Source organism: Rattus norvegicus, chromosome 8, assembly GCF_036323735.1.
Source record: "Rattus norvegicus strain BN/NHsdMcwi chromosome 8, GRCr8, whole genome shotgun sequence".
NCBI classification, from domain to species: domain Eukaryota; kingdom Metazoa; phylum Chordata; class Mammalia; order Rodentia; family Muridae; genus Rattus; species Rattus norvegicus.
Genome location: NC_086026.1, coordinates 66133219 through 66152382, shown reverse-complemented (window position 1 = coordinate 66152382; position 19164 = coordinate 66133219). Strand labels below are relative to the sequence as shown.

The 19164-nt window shown below is 50.6% G+C and overlaps 1 protein-coding gene across 7 annotated transcripts in view; it reads left to right on the top strand.

Annotated features, from left to right (window-relative positions):
- Positions 1 to 7657, top strand: part of Cimap1c (ciliary microtubule associated protein 1C) — a 32260-nt gene extending 24603 nt beyond the window's left edge. For 4 of the 7 annotated variants that reach the window (XM_039081470.2, XM_039081471.2, XM_017595651.3 and 1 more), the window contains exons 2-5: positions 4606 to 4734; positions 5496 to 5606; positions 6262 to 6375; positions 7027 to 7657. In XM_039081470.2, coding sequence (XP_038937398.1) covers positions 4606 to 4734; positions 5496 to 5606; positions 6262 to 6375; positions 7027 to 7508 — 836 coding nt within the window. In that variant the 3' untranslated portion in view covers positions 7509 to 7657. Of the gene's footprint in view, positions 1 to 4361; positions 4520 to 4605; positions 4735 to 5495; positions 5705 to 6261; positions 6376 to 7026 lie in introns of those variants that run through there. The other 3 variants (XM_006243122.4, NM_001108151.1, XM_039081472.2) reach the window with 3 other exon arrangements.
- Positions 7658 to 19164: the final 11507 nt, after the last annotated feature.

Here is a 19164-nt window from a genome sequence, read left to right as displayed (position 1 = left end):
TGCTTCCTAAACCAAAACCTTCCCTTTTAGAAGTGCAACGATTAACCAGGAAATAAATTTGGCTACATTTCGAAATAAGCAATAGACTTATTTCTGCTTCGGCCGATTTTTCTAACAATATCAAAAGCAAGCCAGGCCGGAACAATGGCTCAGTGGCTAAGTGTACCAGCTGCTCTTCCAGAGGAACCTGGTTCAATTCCCAGCACCTGCCTATAACTCCAGTTTCAAAGGATCTGACACCCTCACACACATACATTTAAGTCAAATACCAATGCATATGAAATGAGAATAAAGTTAAGAAAAAAAGCAAGTCCTGCCTTGCATGTTTCAGTGAGCTGTCTGGGTTTTTGAGTTTTTACAAATCTGACACAGTTCTTCAGGATTTCTTTGTTTTCTGTGATGCTGGCAGTTTTTTTGTTTTGTTTGTTTGTTTGTTTGTTTGTTTGAGTCAGGGCCAGGTACCTTGTGGATGGGTCTTGACCCCAGATTGTCTGGTGTTCTTGTGGTCAGATTTTACATCTTTGGGAAACAACAGAGTGGCGTGGTGGGGTCCTGATGTACCAGAACACACCAGTGTCTCCCTGGGTGGGATTTTGTTTTGTTTGCCTTTGCTTTGGTTTTTAACTTAAAAATATTGTGGAGGGGCTGGAGAGATGGCACAGAGGTTAAGAACGCTGACAGCTCTTCCAGAGGTCTGAGTTCAATTCCCAGCAACCACACGGTGACAAAGAGGTAGAGGTGAGGAGTTCGAGGCCAGCTTGGTATGCATGGTAAGTTCTAGGACAGCTGAGGTTGTTACATGCTAAGACCTGTACCCCACATCTCCTCAGCAAGCCAAGATAGTTTAGTGGGTAGAGGCACTCACTAACTTCACAATCTGAGTTTAATCCTTGGATCTCATGATAGAAGTAGAGCACTCACTCTTAAAAGTTGCCCTCTGTGGCATGCACACACCCATACAATACTAAAATGATAATAATCAGCTTCTGTGTGAGATGTCAATGTATGCATATCTGTTGGAAGCCAGAGGTCCACCACCATTGGGGAGCTTTCTCCATTGCTCCCCACTTTCTTTTCTTAGGCAAAGTCTCTCCCTGTACCTGAAGCTCCCTGATTAGGTCAGCTGAAGGGCCAGGCACGTGCCCCCAGTGCTGGGATTACAGGCACACACTGCTTCACCCAGCTTTTTATGAGGATCCTGGGAGTCTGGGCTCAGTCGTCACACTTGCATCGTATGCTCTTTACCCACTGAGCTTCGTCTTGTGTATCACCTGGCTGATGTGAGCCTGCCAGACTGCTTCCAAGCAAGCTTACTGTCCTCCATTTTTGTGATTAGTAAACATTTGCCAATGCTGAAAGGTCAGGGTGAGGAAGAAGATCCAGAAGTAAAGGGACAGCCGAAACCAGGGGAGAGAAACCAGGAGAACATCCTAGAGCTAGAAGAGGGTCTGTGTGAAGCAGGAGGAGTGGTGGGTCCAGTATGGTCCAGTGCTACCAAGAGGCCAAGTCAGAAGAGGTTGCTAAGAGTCCACTGTGTTCAGTGTCTGCCTGCAGGTCTGTGAGCATCTAGTCCAGCTTAGCTTGGGTGGAGCAAAGGGCCTAAAGCCAGCTTTCAGTGAGTCAAGGAGAGAGAGGCAGACTGGCCACCACAGAGAAAACACCCTTTGAGTCAATGTGTCTGTGAAATGGCAGAGACAGACAGGTAGGTTCAGAGACACGTGTGGGCTCAGGGGCAGGGTTGTTTTTATTTATTCATTTTATGGATGTCTGCGAACGCTTGAATGTACACATACACACCACATGCATGCAGGGCCTAGATGGTAGAAGAGGGTGTTGGACCCCCCTGGAACTGTAATTATGGGTGGTTGTGAGCTACCTGACGTCTTTCTGGGAGCCGAACCCCAGCCCTCTGGAAGAACTGCAAATGCTCTTAGCCAGTGAACCATCTCTTTAGGCCCCAGAGGCAGAGTTTTTAACAGATGGAAGGGACCTTGGATATCAGAGGTGACTGATGACAGGGAAATTGGAAGAGCAGCCGTAGCTTCCAGTGGGAAGTGGACGTGGGTAGGCCTCGCTGACAGGACTGCAGCTACAGCACTTCACGGTCTCTGTTTTCTCTTGGTGCAGGTGGGTAGGAACTGGATGGAGCTCTAGTCTTGTGGAGGGGAGTGAGGCATGCTGGGACAATATCTGGGGACAGGAAGCAAGCTGGCTCATTTAAGTTGCCAAATCCAAGGTTGAGAGCTCTGAAGGCAGGAAGGGCCTGAGGGTGAGGAGGTAGAGGAAGAAGAAGAGGAGGAGGAGGAGGAAGAAGAGGAGGAAGAGGAAGAAGAGGAAGAAGAGATAGGAAGTAGGAAGAGGAGGAGGAGGAAGAAGAGGTAGGAGGTAGGAAGAGGAGGAGGAAGAAGAGGTAGGAGGTAGGAAGAGGAGGAGGAGGTACGGGTTCATCAGTCTGGTGCATAAATACTGCGAGGGAGTGGGAAATGAAGGCTGTGTTTAGAGGGAGGTGGCAGTTGGTGCTGTGCAAGACAATGAGAAGCCCAGGACCAACCACTGCTGGGGACAGGGCCTGGGAGGGGCGTGGCAGAGGTCTTTGTGCATGGGAAGAACTGGGCATTGACTGAGAAGTGGGTCTTAGGCAGGCCAAAGTTACCAGGTCATGGTAGGAGTTAGGAGAAAGGCAGAGGTAGCCATAAACCAGGGCCGCTACTGGGTTGTGAGGAACAGGTGGCCCAGAGAAGCTGACGCAAGTTACTTCTGGTCACTGGAACCCGTGTGACAAAGAGGGGACTCTAAAGAGTCATGAATGGAAACCAAGGGCCTGCTTCAGGGGATCCCAGACTCCATCAGAGGCAGAGTGCATGCCACAGAAGAGAGCAACTTGGGGTGAAGGTGTGGGAACCCATTTCCCCAAGACAGCTGTGTGTGAGGGCATGTGACAGGAACAGAACAGACTTCTGGGAAGGAAGCACTGGGAGAACTTCACCAGGCAGGGGAGGGGGTGGCCCGGAGTGCTTACAGGGTGGGGTGAGCAGATAGCCTCTAGATGTGGTCCCCAGCAGAGGGGCTGCTGCTGGTGGCTGGGAGCCTGCTGTGTTCTGAGCCTTTCTGTCCTGAGACTCGATTTCCCAGCATGCTTTGATGATGGCTGTGCTTGGCGCCTGACATGAGTTCAGAGCATCACCACAATGGCAACTTTGTGAGCATCGAGACTGACCTGAAGAGATTCCTGCATTTTGTGTCCTGGTTCCCCTCTTGTCACTGATGAAGCTGGGGGGCTCAGGATAAGTCCTTGCTCCCTGCTGTGTCTCTGTCTACACTGGGGTGGTAACAGATCCCATCTAAAGGCCACTACTATTAATCTGTTTAGTTCCCATGATAGAGATCTTTCTTTTTTTTTTAAAGATTTATTTATTATTTATATGAGTACACTGTCGCTGTCGGCAGACACACCAGAAGACGGCATCAGATACCATTACAGATGGTTGTGAGCCACCATGTGGTTGCTGGGAATTGAACTCAGGACCTCTGGAAGAACAGTCAGTGCTCTTAACCACTGAACCATCTCTCCAGCCCCCAATAGAGACCTTTCTTAACCTGGCTCAGATCTAATCCCAGTGATGGATGTAAGGCTGAGTCCTGGATCCCCCTGAGCTCTTAGGGGTGAAGACGTCTCTGGGATTTTCCTAGGGGCTCATCCCTCCATCACATGGAGATTGCATAGCCTCCAGCGTTCAGTATTTCCTAACATACTCCCCCAGAGGTGTGCTCTCCACAAATTCATGGGAACCTCATGCTGTGGACTCCAGTGCGAGTCCTTTTCCTTCCTCTGTTGGCCCCTCACACGGTGTGCGGAATGCCACCATTAGGTAACTATTCCTTTAGCTAGGTGTGGACCCTTAAAGATGTCATTCCCTGGCAAAGGAGTTTGGGAAGGGACTGTGAGACAGTTCCACCTTAGTGGGAAATAGGTTAGCTTAAATACGTAGACTCCGATAGAAGAGAGGATTATCCAGAGTCTAGAGGAGACAGGTGGAAGGGACAGGGGGTAGAAGGTCCCAGGAGCCGTGGGAGTGGGCAGGAGCAGGAACCCTTCACCCAGGACCTACTCAACCTTTCTGTTTCTGTCCCCAATTATGAAATACCTACTGGTGAGTAGCTGGCTCAGAATCCGTGTCCCTCACTACTACCTTCCCAGACTGGGGGTATTGGGGAACGCCCAGGGCATTCAGCCTGGTTGGATATATGAGATGACATGAAGCTGAATTTTCCTGTATCTGGGCTCTTAGGAGAGAACTGCCATGCCACAATTCAGGCACCACGGCAACGGGGGAAATAAACACTCCGGGCCTCACAGTACAAGTTCTACTGTGATGTGATGTCATCCCTCACTCCAGGCGTTGGGCCCCCACCCCCACCCCACCGTGCTAGCTGCACTTCTGGGGTGGCTTCAGCTGCTGAGCCTGGGCATCTTCCCACACAGCCCCCACCCCAGCTGTTTTGGTGTCTCTGCCTCGGGGTGGGTAGTGGAGAGAGGGGCCCGGGCAGGGGCGCTGGCTCCCGGCTTCTCAGGCACTGCTTGTAACTGCTACTGTTTTCTCTCAGCTGTCACTATGAAACAGTTCGAGAGGGCCAGGAACTATGTGTTCTACGCACAGCACCCAGAGAAGGAGGAAGAGGTACCCTCATGGCAGGAAATCAAGCAGACCCCTGTTGTCATGGCCACAATCAAAGGTGAGAGCAGCTCTAGCCTAGGGCCCACACTGCTAGACTACTGCTGAAAGCCTTGCCTGCCAGCCCTGCCTCCAGCAAAACCCAGCAAACACTCCTCAAGGCCTTAAAGCCACCTGAACCTCCAAGCTAAGCCCAACCACCGGCTCTGTGAGATGCTGGAAGAAGGTTAGGACACTGGGGGTGAGGGCATACAGCATGTTTTGAGGGGAAAGGATTGGGATCTTTTAGCTTGATTTTTACTTTTCAGGGTGCTAGGGACTGAACCCTGGGACTCATACGTTGATAGGTGAGGGCTCCACCACTCAGCTACTTCACCAGCCCTGCCTTTAGTGGTTCCTATTTCCTTCAAGTGGAGACTGGGGGAATGAATTCTCACTAAGTTGTCACTGACTGATTATTTCTTGGGAAGTGTTTTCGAGTGGTGAGCGATGAAGTGCTTGGGTTCTCTTGAGTCTCACGCCGCCAGTTACTGTGGCTGAACGGAGTGGTTACTTCTTCGCCTCAGTGTTGTTATCTGTTAGATGGAAGAGATGAGAATATCTGTCTTAATAAGATTGTCTAGAGGCTCAACTGAAATTACCATATCAAGCGATTAGCGTTGAGTCTTAATACAGACAAAGTTCCCCATTGGCTGTGAGTGTTGCCTTTCTACGGTGAAAGTAGAAAGTAGAAAGTAGAAAGCCTTCAGTCAGAGTGAACCCCCGGTGTTCTCATGGTGGGCTGGGGGCTGAGGCTAAAGGTTATCTTGTCTGGCTTCACAGGTCCAGGGCCTGCCAAGTACCTGCGGCCATCTTGTACTGGCTACATAGCCCATGACATCTCCATGTTCCAGGAGCCAGCCTTCAGTCTGCATACACGGCACACTAAGAAACGTGAGCAGTCCCCACTGTCTGTCCCTTAAGGGGTCCAAGATTGCTGCCACAGGCCACTGGGGGCTGTGGCTGGTGAAGATGGAGACAGAAGGAAGCCAGTAAGATTTCCTAAGTGGATCCCCAACCTCTGAAGGTAGATCAGGCAGATCTCCCCAGGGAGCTGTGGGAGCCTAGACCTGTCACTGGCAGAGCAGGGATCTCTTTCCCTGGGGCTCTTGGGCCCTGGTGCCACATATTCTCCTAGGGAAGCTTGCAGTAGTCAAGGATGACCTGTGGCTGACAGCCAAGCCCAGTGAGATGAGAGGTTGGGCAGGGATATGGTCATGTGTTTGGGGCCCTGAGGTCTAGGGTGACTGCCCCCCTCCGCCTTAACATCCCTTTGGCAGAGGTTTCTTGGCTGGGGCTGAGCCCTTTCTCAATACTCACAGTAGCTGAAGTGGTTGTCACTGCCCTTGGCACCAATCCGGATATGTCTGCGGTAGGAGACTGACCACACTGTGGAACTGCCTGTGGCCTCCAGCAGTCTTGTACAAAGGGTCCCATTTTACAAATAAGGAAATCAAAGTCCATGGATAGCTAATAGCCAGAGGAATCTGAAGGGAGTCCTTGCTGGGGTGGCAGCTGTGGCAAGCCAGCCCTTTTTTGTCCCTTGCAGGGATCACTGACGAAAACAGCCCTGGACCTTGCTATTTTTTGGATCCCAAAGTAACTCGTTTTGGAATATCTACCTGTCCCCAGGTTCCCATGGAGGAGCGCATCCCCAACCTACGTAAGATGGGCTGGGAAAGTGGGCATTGGGAGGATGATGTGTGTGTGGGTGTCCATCCTTAGCATCTGGAAAGGGACAAAGCAGGGGCATATCTGAGAGCATTGGCATCTCAATACACATTAAGATATAAATGTCCAAGCAGTTGGAAAGCAGAGGTAGGGTAGCCTGGTCTACACAGCCTGTCCCAGGCCAGCCAAGGAAACATAGTATCTTTGTCTTTAAAAAGAGAAAATGGACACAATGTTGCCATTAACATGCATGTGTCACTGCTAGTCACAGGAGTCATGGATAGTATACATTGTGTTATGATGTCACAGGGCTCTTATCAAAGTAGTAACGTTGAGCTCACATAGCTAGTGACCTAAGAAAATTTCCTGGTGCTGTCATGAGACATGGGGCAACGCCATCATGTTGACTGCCAAGGAATTATTGCTACGATGACAGTGATGGCTTTTGTTTTACAACATTGTCATCATCCTGGGGACTGCCTTGGTGTCCTTTCCCTGCCCACAGCCCCAAGTCATCCTAATAACCTGGGTCTGCTATTGCACTGTTTGAAGCCCCGAGAGCTGAGCAAGAACTCAACTCTCTTAGTGACCCAGCAGCTAGTATTAGGAGCTGTGAGGCTCTCTCCTCTTTCCTTACTTTCAGGCATAACTAGTACGCCAGCCTCTTGCTACTACAACCTCCAGAAGACCCAACCCTCTGGGGAACGTAGGCCTCCCCAGTACTCTTTTGGCTATCGGTGTCCATATAGAGTGATGGACCCCAATCCGGCTCCTAACCGGTACAAGCTGCCATCCTCTCTGGGGCCCAACGTCCCCAACCTCTCAACTGCCCCTTGCTATGGTCTGGCTTCCACAAACAAGAACTGGTTCCACAAGGAGAATATAGCAGGAGGTCCTGGACCTGCTATGCGTACGCGACCTGAGCCGTCTGTCTACCAGAACCGCAGCCCCGTGTTTAGCATGGCCAAGCGCTTTGCCTACCCTCTGGACCACACACTTCGGCCTGGCCCAGGCTCCCACAACATCCAGCCAGTCACTGTGCACAAGCCCCGCATCCCTGCCTTCACCATGGGCATCAAACACTCACCCCACTTGTGCCCATTGATTGTGGACATTTGTGACTGAGGCTCCTGCTAGTGCATGCCCCTCCTGCCTCTCAGATGCTATTTTCCTAGATCACATTGAGCAACTTGACCGTGAATTCCTGTAACAGAGCTGGTGTCTGCTGAGTGGCCAGCACACAGAGGCACTGGATAAATATTTTCGTTTATTCATTCCTTTGTTTTGCAAACACTCTCAGCTGCTTCCTCTTGGCCTTGCTCTGGGTGGGGCCTGGAGATCCTTGGTACATTTATCTGGTATACATGGGTTTCCATGCTGGTCACTAGGGAAAGCTGCTGTGTGACCTCCAGGGCCCCTGGACAGGCCCACCTGAGAGTGGCCACTGACAAGCTGTGTGGTCCTTCCCTGCTCATCTCTGGGTCTCATAGTCCCTTTCCAACAACACTGGGGATGGCCCTATTTTTAGGGCTGTATCTCTGGTTCCTGGTTAGATGCAGACTAACCAGTTCCCAAGGTAGGAGCCAGGACATGGCAGAAATGGGAGGGACCATCTTGGTTTGGGAAAAAACTCAAACGGACACGTGGAGACTGTTGGGAGCAGGTAGAGGTAGAGAGACAGCACACAGGGTGACTAAAGTGTGCAAGCTGAGGCGTTGCTTGTACTGAGCTCTGGCTGTACACTGAGGGCTTTAGCTAGATGGGACAGTGGTTTTGTTTGTTTGTCTTGTAACCCAAGCTCTCTTTAGCCTTCCAAGTGTGGGATTAGTGCATAACACTACACTCAGTGAAGACTCTACATTCCTGAAGACTTTGGGCAGTTAGAGAAAGACAGCTAGCAATGGCCATGCTGGAGGTTGTGGCCAACCTGCGGGCTCCTGGGAGGGGGTCTGAGTGTCACATGCTATCTTTGGAGAGTCACTCGCTATGGTCCTAATCTCAGTAGCTCAGCCTGGTAGAGGATGGGCGGCAGTGTGGCCAGGGGAGGGCAGCACTACCTCAGTCTTCAAAGCCAGGCCTGGCTCTACTGGCTTTTGGGTGATAGGTACCTGTAGGCTGGAGCCTTTCAAGCAGACACCTGCCAGTTCTTGACTCTTGAGTCTTCCCCTCCAGACCCCCAATTCACCTCAATCCTTAGAGCCACTCTCTCCCACTCTCTACCACAGGAAGGTGTTGAGAGCCCTGATCTGCAGTTTACTGGGGCTCAGATCTAGGAGGCTAGGAACCTAGAAAGGAGAAGGGAAGGACTACGACCACAGACCTCCCTGGTTCAGCCAGAGGGGGGCATTTAGAACCAGAACCAGTATCTGATGGCTTGTCCCCTCTCTTATTTTATTTTATTTTATTTTATTTTATGTTATTTTGAGACAAGGTCTCTCTTTGTAATCCTGGCTGTCCTGGAACTCACTATGTAGACCAGGCTAGCCTTGAACCCACGGAGATCTACCCACCTTCCTGTGCCTGTTAGGTGTTCATGTGCATACGGGTACACATGCATATGTATGAATGTGGAGACCACAGTCAACACTGGGAGTCTGCCTCAGTTCCTCTCCACATTAGCTTTGGAGACCAGGTTTCTTAGTGAACTGGAAGCGCTTCAGTTTGACCGTACTGTTTAGCTAGGGAATCTCTGGCACTTCTTCTGTTTCCTCCTCAGGGCTGGGTGGGTCGCCATACCTGATAGGCGCTGGGGATCAAATGCAAGACCTCAGGCTTAATACCAGGCAGTTTACTGACTGAGTCATCTTTCCAGCTCCAGGATTTTGTTTTCTTTTAAAAGGCAGAGTTTTGCTGTGAAGCCCATGCTGGTCTTGACCTTGTGACCCTCCTGCCTCAGTCTCCTAAATGCTAGAGTTTCAGATGTGTGCCTCTACACCTGGGTTAACATTGTGATTTTGGCTGAAATGAAAACTGAATTGGATACACCTAAGTATGGAAGGCAAGGAACTGAGATCGCTGTTGGAATATTAAAAGAGACACAGCAGTGTTTAGGAGGGAGGCTTGTAGGAGCCACCTGGGTTCATACCTGTCTCAGAGCCCTGAAGTCTCTTCTTCCCAGCCCCTGAGTCCATGTCTGTCCCATTATCCCCAAACCTCTGCCAGGCTGGCCTAGGCAGGTTCTCAGCAGGGAGGGAGGGAGGGAGGGAGGGAGGGAGAGAGAGAGAGAGAGAGAGAGAGAGAGAGAGAGAGAGAGAGAGCGCGAGCGCCTGCACAGGGACCCATCTGTCTTGCAGCAGATTAGAAAGATGTCATTTTGCCGACAATGCCATTTATCATACCGGCTGCAAAAATTAGTGATGCCTGGGCTGGAAATGTTGGGTGGGGGTGTGGGTGGGGGGTGTGGGGGTGGCTGTGAGTTTCCTGTGTCATCAGGTCAAGTGAGCCTCAGTCTAGTATCTGAGCAGGCCTTTTCTTTTGTCTATTTTGGGGGGGGGGGGGTTGTTTGAGACAGGCTTTCTCTTTGTAACAGAGCCCTGGCTGTCCTGGACTTGATTTGTAGACCGGGGCGGGGGGGGGGGTGGGGGGTGGGGCTTGAACTCACAGAGATCCACCTACCTCTGCCTCCTGAGTGCTGGAACTAAAGGCATGTGCCACCATGCCTGGCCTAAACAGGTCTTTTCTGGTAGAGTGTCTGACGTAGGCCAAGACCACTGCTAGAAAGATGGAGCCGAGTCCCAGGGCAGAGGCAGTCCTGACTGCACAGTGAGTGGCCTGTCTCCAGATTCGTGTTGCTGTGTGACCAGGATTGGGGCTTAGTGTGGGATAAGAACTTTTACTCATCCTGGGACTGAGCCCACTCCTTTTTCACTGGACAGATCAGCCAGGCCCCTGGGCTCACCAGAAAAGAGCTGGGTCAGAGGATGTGAGAGCTAGAGGGGACTCTTGGAATGGATTTGGGGTTCTGAGGGATGGAGAAAAGGAGGAAAGAGTCACAACAAGTCCCTTGTGGACTTAAGTCCTTTACTTACAGGTACACAGAACCAAGATGTCTTTCAGAGAAATGGAAAACCCACAGCTTACTTTCTACCAGCTACTCTCTCACTGTCCCCAGGGAGAAAGTAAGACCTCCTCTAGATTCCACAGCAGACACTTCCCTCACCTTGTAGCACCTCAGATACCCTAGGCACCTCCCCATCTAACATACCTTGTGCTGGTTCACAGATGCACCCCAACTCCCCAGAAGCAAAGGGTATAGAGTGCAAGAGTGGCAGAGCACATACATACATACACATGCATACATACATATATACACATGTAAATAAATACATACATAAATATGCACATATACGGACATACATACATGCATACATACATATGCCTGCACGTACACACACATACATGCATACACATGCATACATACATAGACACATACATACACACATACACAGATACATGCACATGCACACATACATACATAAACACACACATATACATACATACACTCACACATGCATATATACATATGCCCACATACACACACATACACACATGCATACACATGCATACATACATGCACAACATACATATACGCGCACACATACATATACACGCACACATACACACATATATACATACATACATATATACATACATACTACATACAAACACAGAGGTGGGGCTGGGGTAGGAGAGTGCTCTGTGCTCATGAAGGAGTTGATGTGCTCTGGGTCAAAGTTGTCACGTATCCACCAGGATAAGTCAGGTGGTCTCTGTCAGGCCCCAGCACACAGAAGGAGCACCCAGAGCAAGGGCAGCTCTTCTGTCCTCCTGCCTTAAGGGACAGGGTGGTGGCTGAGGGTGGGAAGAAGCACGTCTCAGCTGTCCACCATGGGAAGAGAGCCTCCTGCTCTTCCCCTCTGTGTCTGCAGCCTCCCATCTGGTCTAGCTCTTCTCACTGGCTCTCCTTCCTGTGGTTTCCGACACTACTTTCCTCCTTGACTCCTGTGTCCCTCTGCCCTGTTTATACTCTAGAATAAAGATCGACATTTTCAATTACCCTGAAATAACACAGCTGCTCTTGGAGGCTCCAGCCAGTGTGTGTGCGTGTGTGCATGTGTGTGTGTGTGTGTGTGTGTGCGCGCGCACGCGCGTGCACGCCTATACAAGCACATAAGAGTGTTTGTATATGGAACCCATGTGTGGGAGTGGGATGTCACCCATGGTCCCAATGTCCTTTGTGTCCTTTCTGTCTAGAGCCTTCATTTCTTCCTGGGAGATTGGAAGCACGTTTCCCTTCAGGGGAGGAAGGGAGACAAAAGAGAGAAATAAAAAACTGTCATTGCTGTCTTGTAAACACAGTTGCAGTGCACAGCAAGCAGAGACTCAGCAGAAGAGGGGGACAAGGGAGAGACAGGGCTGAGGAGAGGGGGCTGGGGGATGGGGTGGGGGTGGGCACTGGAGAAGAGAACAGTGGGATGCTGAGGAGAAGGGGGTCCCTTAGTTCTTCCTCAAAGCTTGAGAGAGTGGGTGTGGGCAGAGGGAGGCTGCCGGAGAGAAGGGAGACAAAAGGGTTGATCCGGGATTTTGGAGAGGATTCAAACAGGAAGACCCTGGTGGTGGGTGCCAGGTGATAGATAGACATGCCTCTTGTGGAAGGTGACATCTACCAGAAGCAAAGCAGGAGCCTCTTGCACAGTCCTTGCTATGTTGCAGGCATTGACATAAGCAAAGGATCAGAGAGGATAGGTGAGTGGACCAGCAACACAGCTGGAGGTGAGATGGGATCATCCAGCCGGGGTCAGCCTGGCCGCAGCTCTCCTTCCACATGGCCGGTCCCAGGGGATGGCAGCTGAGAAAAGAGTTGACTCCAGCACATTTGCTTGTGGGACTTTGCACAAATCCTCCCTTTTCTGGCTTATTAGTTTCCCCATCCGAAAAGTGAGAACTCTGACTGCTCCTCAGGGCTGTGGGGAGCACCAAACATCTGGATGGGATGGTCTCCCAGCTCTGTTCTCCGAAAAGCTGGTTAGAGGCGGAAAGAACGACACCCAGCAAACACTGGGAAAGGGACTCACCAGCAGCTAGACTGTAACCTCGGCAGCTGAAAGGAGGCTGAGCTCCGGGTCCACTCCCTGCTGCCCCCAAGTGGTGAGAATTGGGTACTGCAGAATATGAGTCTCACTGTTTCCTAAATTGGTCCTCCCTGGCTTTGTCTTGATGGCCAGAAATGGGAGGGGACTTGCTATCAGGTTGTCTAAGCAGAAACTTAACTGTCGCAAGGTACAAGGTGGTAACCTCAGCTCTATTTTCATGGAAAGCTCTGGATCTTCTAGGGAGCCCTCTTACTGTTCTCCAGCAAGAAGCCACTTCATTCCCTGAGCTCTACCTGTAGGCCAGGTGGTGGATCCCTTGAGATCTCAGATGCTCTACCCTGGGGTTCGGTTTGTAGCATCTACTGGAATCTCACAGTGGTTGAGCTTGTTTTGATCTCCATTTTCCGGGGAAGGAAGCAGGTTAGAAGAGGTTGTAAACTGTTTAAACACAGACTGGTGGAGCAGGGATTCAAACCCATCAGTCTCTCTGAGGAGAAGCCCTCCTTTGGGGCCAAAAATTGACCCCATGAACCCTTGATAATCAGTTGGGACTAGGCTCTGGGCCCAGGGTCAGCCTTACCACTGTGCTGATGTGCAAATGGGTAAGGTCCATTCCTTTGTTCATGAATTGTGTGTGTGTATGTGTGTGTCTGTGCATGTGTGTGCATGTGCGTGTATGTGTATATATGTGCATATATGCTCATGTGTGTATGTATATGTGTGTGCACATGTGTGTGCATGCATCGAATGTGTGTCTGTGTGCATGTGAGTGTGCATATCTGTGCATCTGTATGTGTATGTGTGTATGTGTGTTTACGTGTATGCATGTGTGCCTGTGCATGTGTTTGTGCATGAATGTTTATGTGTGTATATGTGTGTATGTGTGTGTGTGTGCGTGCACACACGTATCCATGTGATGGGTGTGTGTGTGTGTGTATGTGTGTGTGTGTGTGTGTGTGTTCTGGACTTCTCAGAGGTCTTTTCTGGCTTTGGACTCAACAGGTTCAGTTGAACAGCTTCCAAGGTTTGGGTCCAAGGGTGAGAAAGTGAAGACCTGGTGGTGTATCATGCTAGTCCTGTCAGGCTTGCACAACAATGTGTGAGAATGGGGGTGCATGGGGAAGCTGGTCTGTGAGTGTGGGCACATTCAGGCCTGGAGCAGGTACAAGGTGAGAAGCCACCCCTTGTTCCTGGGAATCTTTTCCTCACTGCCAACCTCAGAGGGGAGTTTTTCTTGGCAGGAAACAGCCTCATCAATCAGTGGCAATGGGGGGCTGACAGGCAGCCCCTCCTCATGGCCGGGGCTTCAGGCAGACTCATAAATCCCACTCTAGGCTGGCCGTAAATTCCTGTGATTCACAGCAGCCTCTTGGAGGACAGAGGCATTTGGGGCTGTGGGAGAGGTTTTTCTCTCCTGGGCAGAATAGCATGTGGAGGAGCCTAGGTCATGACAGGGGCCCGAGACAGCCTCCCAGGAGGTATGGTGCAGAGTTTCCTCCCCCAGAAAAGGCTTAGGATCATTCTGAGCTACCTCTGTCCAGATATAGGCTTCAGCTGGCTCCCTCGGTGTTCTGACCTGAACCAAACTGTGGCCATATGTGTGCAGTTTGGTACCACGAGTGTGCAGTATCTGAGATTCTGTGGGACCTATGACCAGAGTATACGTCTGTCCCATGCGCCCCTCAGCAAATGGCTCTGACTTTTCACACATATTCTGTCCTGGTGACCATGAGGACAAAGGGGCACAGGACCTTGTTTGCATGATTTGAATTCCTGGGGTCGAAAATCCAACCCTCCTCAGGCAGAGAAGGATCTGAGGGGGGCAGGCATTTGTTAACACCCGACCAATCAGGACTCCTGTCACATTCACGTCACACTTACATACCCTCGGAACTCTTATTTGTATTTTTTCTTTAAGCTGGCTTACAAAACTCAAACCTGTGAGTTTGCCTTGTCTTTAACAAGATTTGTGAAACCAGGATGCAGTGCCCTACTTAATACACGCAAATGTATATGCACACATGGGTGTAACTCTGCCCCACACATACAAGTGTATACAGTCATCACTCCTGGTGACATCGGCATACACAGATTCATCCCATTGTGAATTGAAAATACCTGGGAAAAGGTATCTATACTGAACATGCACAGAATTTTCATCATTATTTCATATCTCTATATATGCATATCTATATCTATATGTATATTTATATGGGAGATGTACTCAGGTTATAGCGAATGCAATACATTTTGCACAAGGCATACTATCTAAATGGTTAGGCCTCATCACGGGCCACACACCACTCTGTGAATATTGATTTCTAGCCTTCCTTCATTTTACAGCAAAGAAACCATGGCCCAGAACTGTAGGGACCTGCTCAAGGTCACACAGCTGTAGGCTTAGCAGCCCAGCCCAACAGACCAATACTCTGGTGTTCAGTATTCAGGAGTACATTCCTCGTCCGTGAAGGAACTGCACTGGGTGTGCAGGTCTTCCTGCTGGAGCACACTGGGATATTGAAGGCTTCTTGGAGACTGTGCCCAAAGACAGAGGACGACGCAGGAAGTGGTTTCTGGAAGCGGGCTAATGGGATGGCGTACAAGCATCTCGAGTCTCTTGGTGGGACCAAGCACTGACCTCTGATTAGCCCTCTGCTCTTTTCCCCCTTTGGGATGTCTGTGGATTTGGCTGCACCTCAGGGTTAGCAGCGAGTAGAGAAAGAGGACTCAGGGGAGGGAGAGAGCAGGCTCTACAGCAGCCCATCTCCAGGGAGCTGCTCACTGAGCAATAATTAGCTGTATCTGCTCCTAGGCTGGCAAGGAAGGTGGCCTCATTAGTGAGCCTTCTGCTACATTGCGTAATCCTTACCTACAGGCCCAGCTTCCTGCTGCCCCTGCCACCACCACCACCCAGAGACGCGGCACAGTGGTTCTCTGGTAGGGAACAGGTGTCAGTTCCAGGGAGCCAGGTTGGCAATATATGCGGGCAGCTAGAATGTGTACACACAGTATAAAACACATAGAGGTGCCTGTGGACGCGTGGTGCACGTGAGCAAACAGATGTGTACAGTGACATATGTATTCCCCGACCTTGCCACACAGGCCTGCACTTAACACATAGACATTGCACATCGATGATTTGCTGTGCATGCGCTGAGATCCACAAGGGTTGTAAAAATCTCATGCCAGCGGTTGCATGTGTGTTTACACAAACACCCAGAGTTCTAAGAGCTCAGGCATGCATGGGCTATTTAGAGATGCATACAGATCAGACCTGTGGGTTTGTGCAGAAGCCCAGGGTATGGGTGACACCTTTTCGTGCAAGGACACATGTACATACAGTTTCTTCACAGAGAGCACACACATGCATTTTTTTTTGGGGGGGGACTGTAACAGGGCTCAAGGGATTGGGATTTAATTCCCTAGAGGAAGTGCAGCGACAGACACTGAAGATGTCATTATTTCCTATCATTCTGACAAGAAAAGCAGGAGACAGTGGGCAGAGCAGAGGGGACACAGGAAGGAGCAGCTGAAGGATGACCTCAGGGACCAGAAGCAGTGGAGACTGAGAAGGTTGATGCTTCTACTCTGAGCAATCTCAAGGGTGGTCCTTTTACCTTACCCCTAACACCAGCGAGTTGTCAAGATCAAGTGGCTGGACTTCGGCAGAAGCCTCCTTCCTGTGCTCTCGGGACACACAGGGGATGGAGACCCAGTGTGTCTCATTGCTTTTGCCCAGATGGAATCATCCTAGGAACCTCCAACCCTAACCCCACTTCTTCCCCAGAGAGGGGAGTTACAGGGGCAGAACACTATCTCACAGGAGACACACCACCCACAAGGTTCTCCCCAGATCCCAAGACAGTTCTCCGCACCCCTACTTGACCTCAGACCGAAGAGAGCATCCGGGAGACAGAGGCATGGACTCTGAGGGACAGAAGGGATGAGAGCCAGAAGCAGGCAAGTGGGACTGGATGGGAGGATGCGAAAGAGCTATCCAGAAGCTTTCAGAGAGAGAGAGAGAGAGAGAGAGAGAGAGAGAGAGAGAGAGAGAGAGAGCAGGGCAGATGAATGAGGTAGAAAGACCCAGAGATGGGACAGATGGGACAGTTAACCAGAGTTAGACACTTATTCTGTTCCTGCAGGAGCCATGTCTCAGCCTCTGCCAGTGTGGAAAGAACTTTGGCCTTGAGAGATGCTGCATGACCTAGGTTAGACCACCTAACATCTGAGCTCTGGCTGTTGGTCTATATAACAGGGTACCACCTCCGCCCCTGGGAGGACTCTAAGGCTCTCTAGGGGAGGCCACCTGACCTTTCTTTCTCATACCTCCTCTGAGTTCTATGAGGATGAAGGTTTGGCACCTTTGAAAGTCCCCAAGACAGTAAACGTGTGGAAGAGGGATGTCTCTGTGTGGCCAGGATATTGTGCTGGACCACACATCACTGAGTGACGGAGCGTTTGCCCTGAATATTGAAAATGCATAAATATCCATTTTCAGCCACCGAGGCAGATATAAATATGAGCGCATGTGGAGGGGGCAGCCCTCAGCTCTAATTTACTGCCTATGCTCCCCTGGTGGCATGGGCAGTTACACTTGGTTGTCAGGAGCCTTTTCAGGTTGGCTTTAGGACTGTTGGATGCCACCTAAGACCTTCTCCTGGAGAAGTGGCAACCCAGGAATTGCTGTAAGGCAACGGGTGGCCATTCCCAGTCCTGCCCTGCATCGCCAATCCCGCCAGTGGGAGCGTCCAGTTTGAGAAAGGGACACTACCCCAAGTCTTCCCTTGATAACTGAAGGGAAACTGAGGCTCAGAGAGAATCACATGCCAATGTCCTCTAAGTATCCTGCCTTGCGGAGAAGAGTCCCGGACCCAGCTTGGGAGTGTAGACAGTGAGACTGAGGAGGAAGGTACAGCCTGCTGAAAAGACATCACCTTTCCTTAGTATCTAGACTCTTCCTTAGCCTAAGGAATTGTTCGCTTTGGTGGGAGACTCCCATGTCTCACAAGCGGGGCACCTGGATTCCCACCAGCTGCATTCTCTGAGGTGGTTTTTTACCTTGGGTTGAACCATGGGGCCAGAACTTCCTTGGCACGAAGCTCTGATGGAGGTAGAGACTTTTCATCCTTCGGTCCTTCTAGGTTCCATGGGCCTCTTGTCCAGAGGAGGGCTGAGTAGGGCTCCCCTACCCTGAGGGTGAACCAGGGGAAGGAACATGGCAGGCACCTGCTGCCAGGGCTGTGTGGGTAAAACCTGCTAATGTGGAGACATGGAGTCAAAAACATCACAGGCAGAGATCTGGGCACAGGATAGGGCTGAGGCTCAGCCTGTACGGTAAATCCATTCCTTCCGTTCTTTGTATATGGCTTGCTTATCTCTCTTATTTCTGCCAGCATCAGTGAGGATGTGTCCCCAGGGACCCAGGCCCTTGTCCTCTGAATCTATCTTGCCAGAAACAAGGGCTCGGGACAGACCAGCCTGATCGACATGGACTTTGGCTGGCTACTGCAATTGATACGGAAGTGAGACGTCCATGAAGGCCAGCCTCTGTCATGATCACGCTGGTCTGCACGTATCTTTCCTTGGAGCAGGACGGGGCTGGGGGAGGTGGAGCACCTGCCAGTGTGTGCTGCAGATGGCATCTGGGGATTTTTCAGTTGGCTCGCAGCTCCAAACTTACCCTTTTTTATGCTGTTCTGGGCAATCAGGGTAGAGTTCTCAGGATGCTGTTCTAGATGTTCAGGCTGCCTGACTCTGGGTACTGGCGTCTCAGTAGGAGGCACTGGCAGGTCTCACACCGTAGGGCAGGCACCTCTTCTGGATTGCTCTGGTCTCTGCTACCGCAGTGTGGCACCTCTAGGACATACAACCAAGTAAAGAACTCCAAAAGCCTCCAGCCCTCACCTCATCCCGGAGGAGAACCCTGCCCTGGCTAAGGATGATGGGACAAGGGGTTGCTTCTTGCTGGATGACAGGAATATTTATTATTATTATTATTATTATTATTATTATTATTAATTATTATTATTATTTATTTTCACTGTCAATGTGAGATAAACTAGCATCATCTGGGACTCCCAATTGAGGAACTGCATGGACCAGATTGCCTTGTGGGTATGTCTGTGCAGCTCTGTCTTAATTGCTGGCAGATGTGGGAGGGCCCAGGCCACTGTGAGTGGTACCATTCCTAGGCAGGTGGGTTATATAAAAAAGCTAATAGTGCACGAACCAAGGAGCAAGCAAGAGAGAAACCACTACGCAGCATTTCTTGCTGTTCCTTGTCACTGTTCCTGCATGAGTTTCTGCTCTTTTTCCTGTGGTGGACTGCTGTTACCTGAAGTGTGAGGTGAAATAAACTCTTTCTCCTCAGATTGCTTTGGTCTCTGTGTTTATTACAGCAACAGATAGCATACTGGGACTGCCAGTCTAGCCTTACCTGTTCGGTGGGCTGGTTTCCTGGAAGGCATCTTGGGCCCACTGTAGAGGAAAGAACTGACCGCTGAAAGCTGTCCTCTGATCTCTGTGCACAGACAGACAGGCAGACAGGCAAACAGGCAGACAGGCAGACAGGCAGACAGGCAGACAGGCAGACAGGCAGGCAGGCAGACAGGCAGGCAGACAGGCAGACAGTCAGTCAGGCAGACAGGCAGACAGTCAGTCAGGCAGATAGGCAGACAGACAGACAG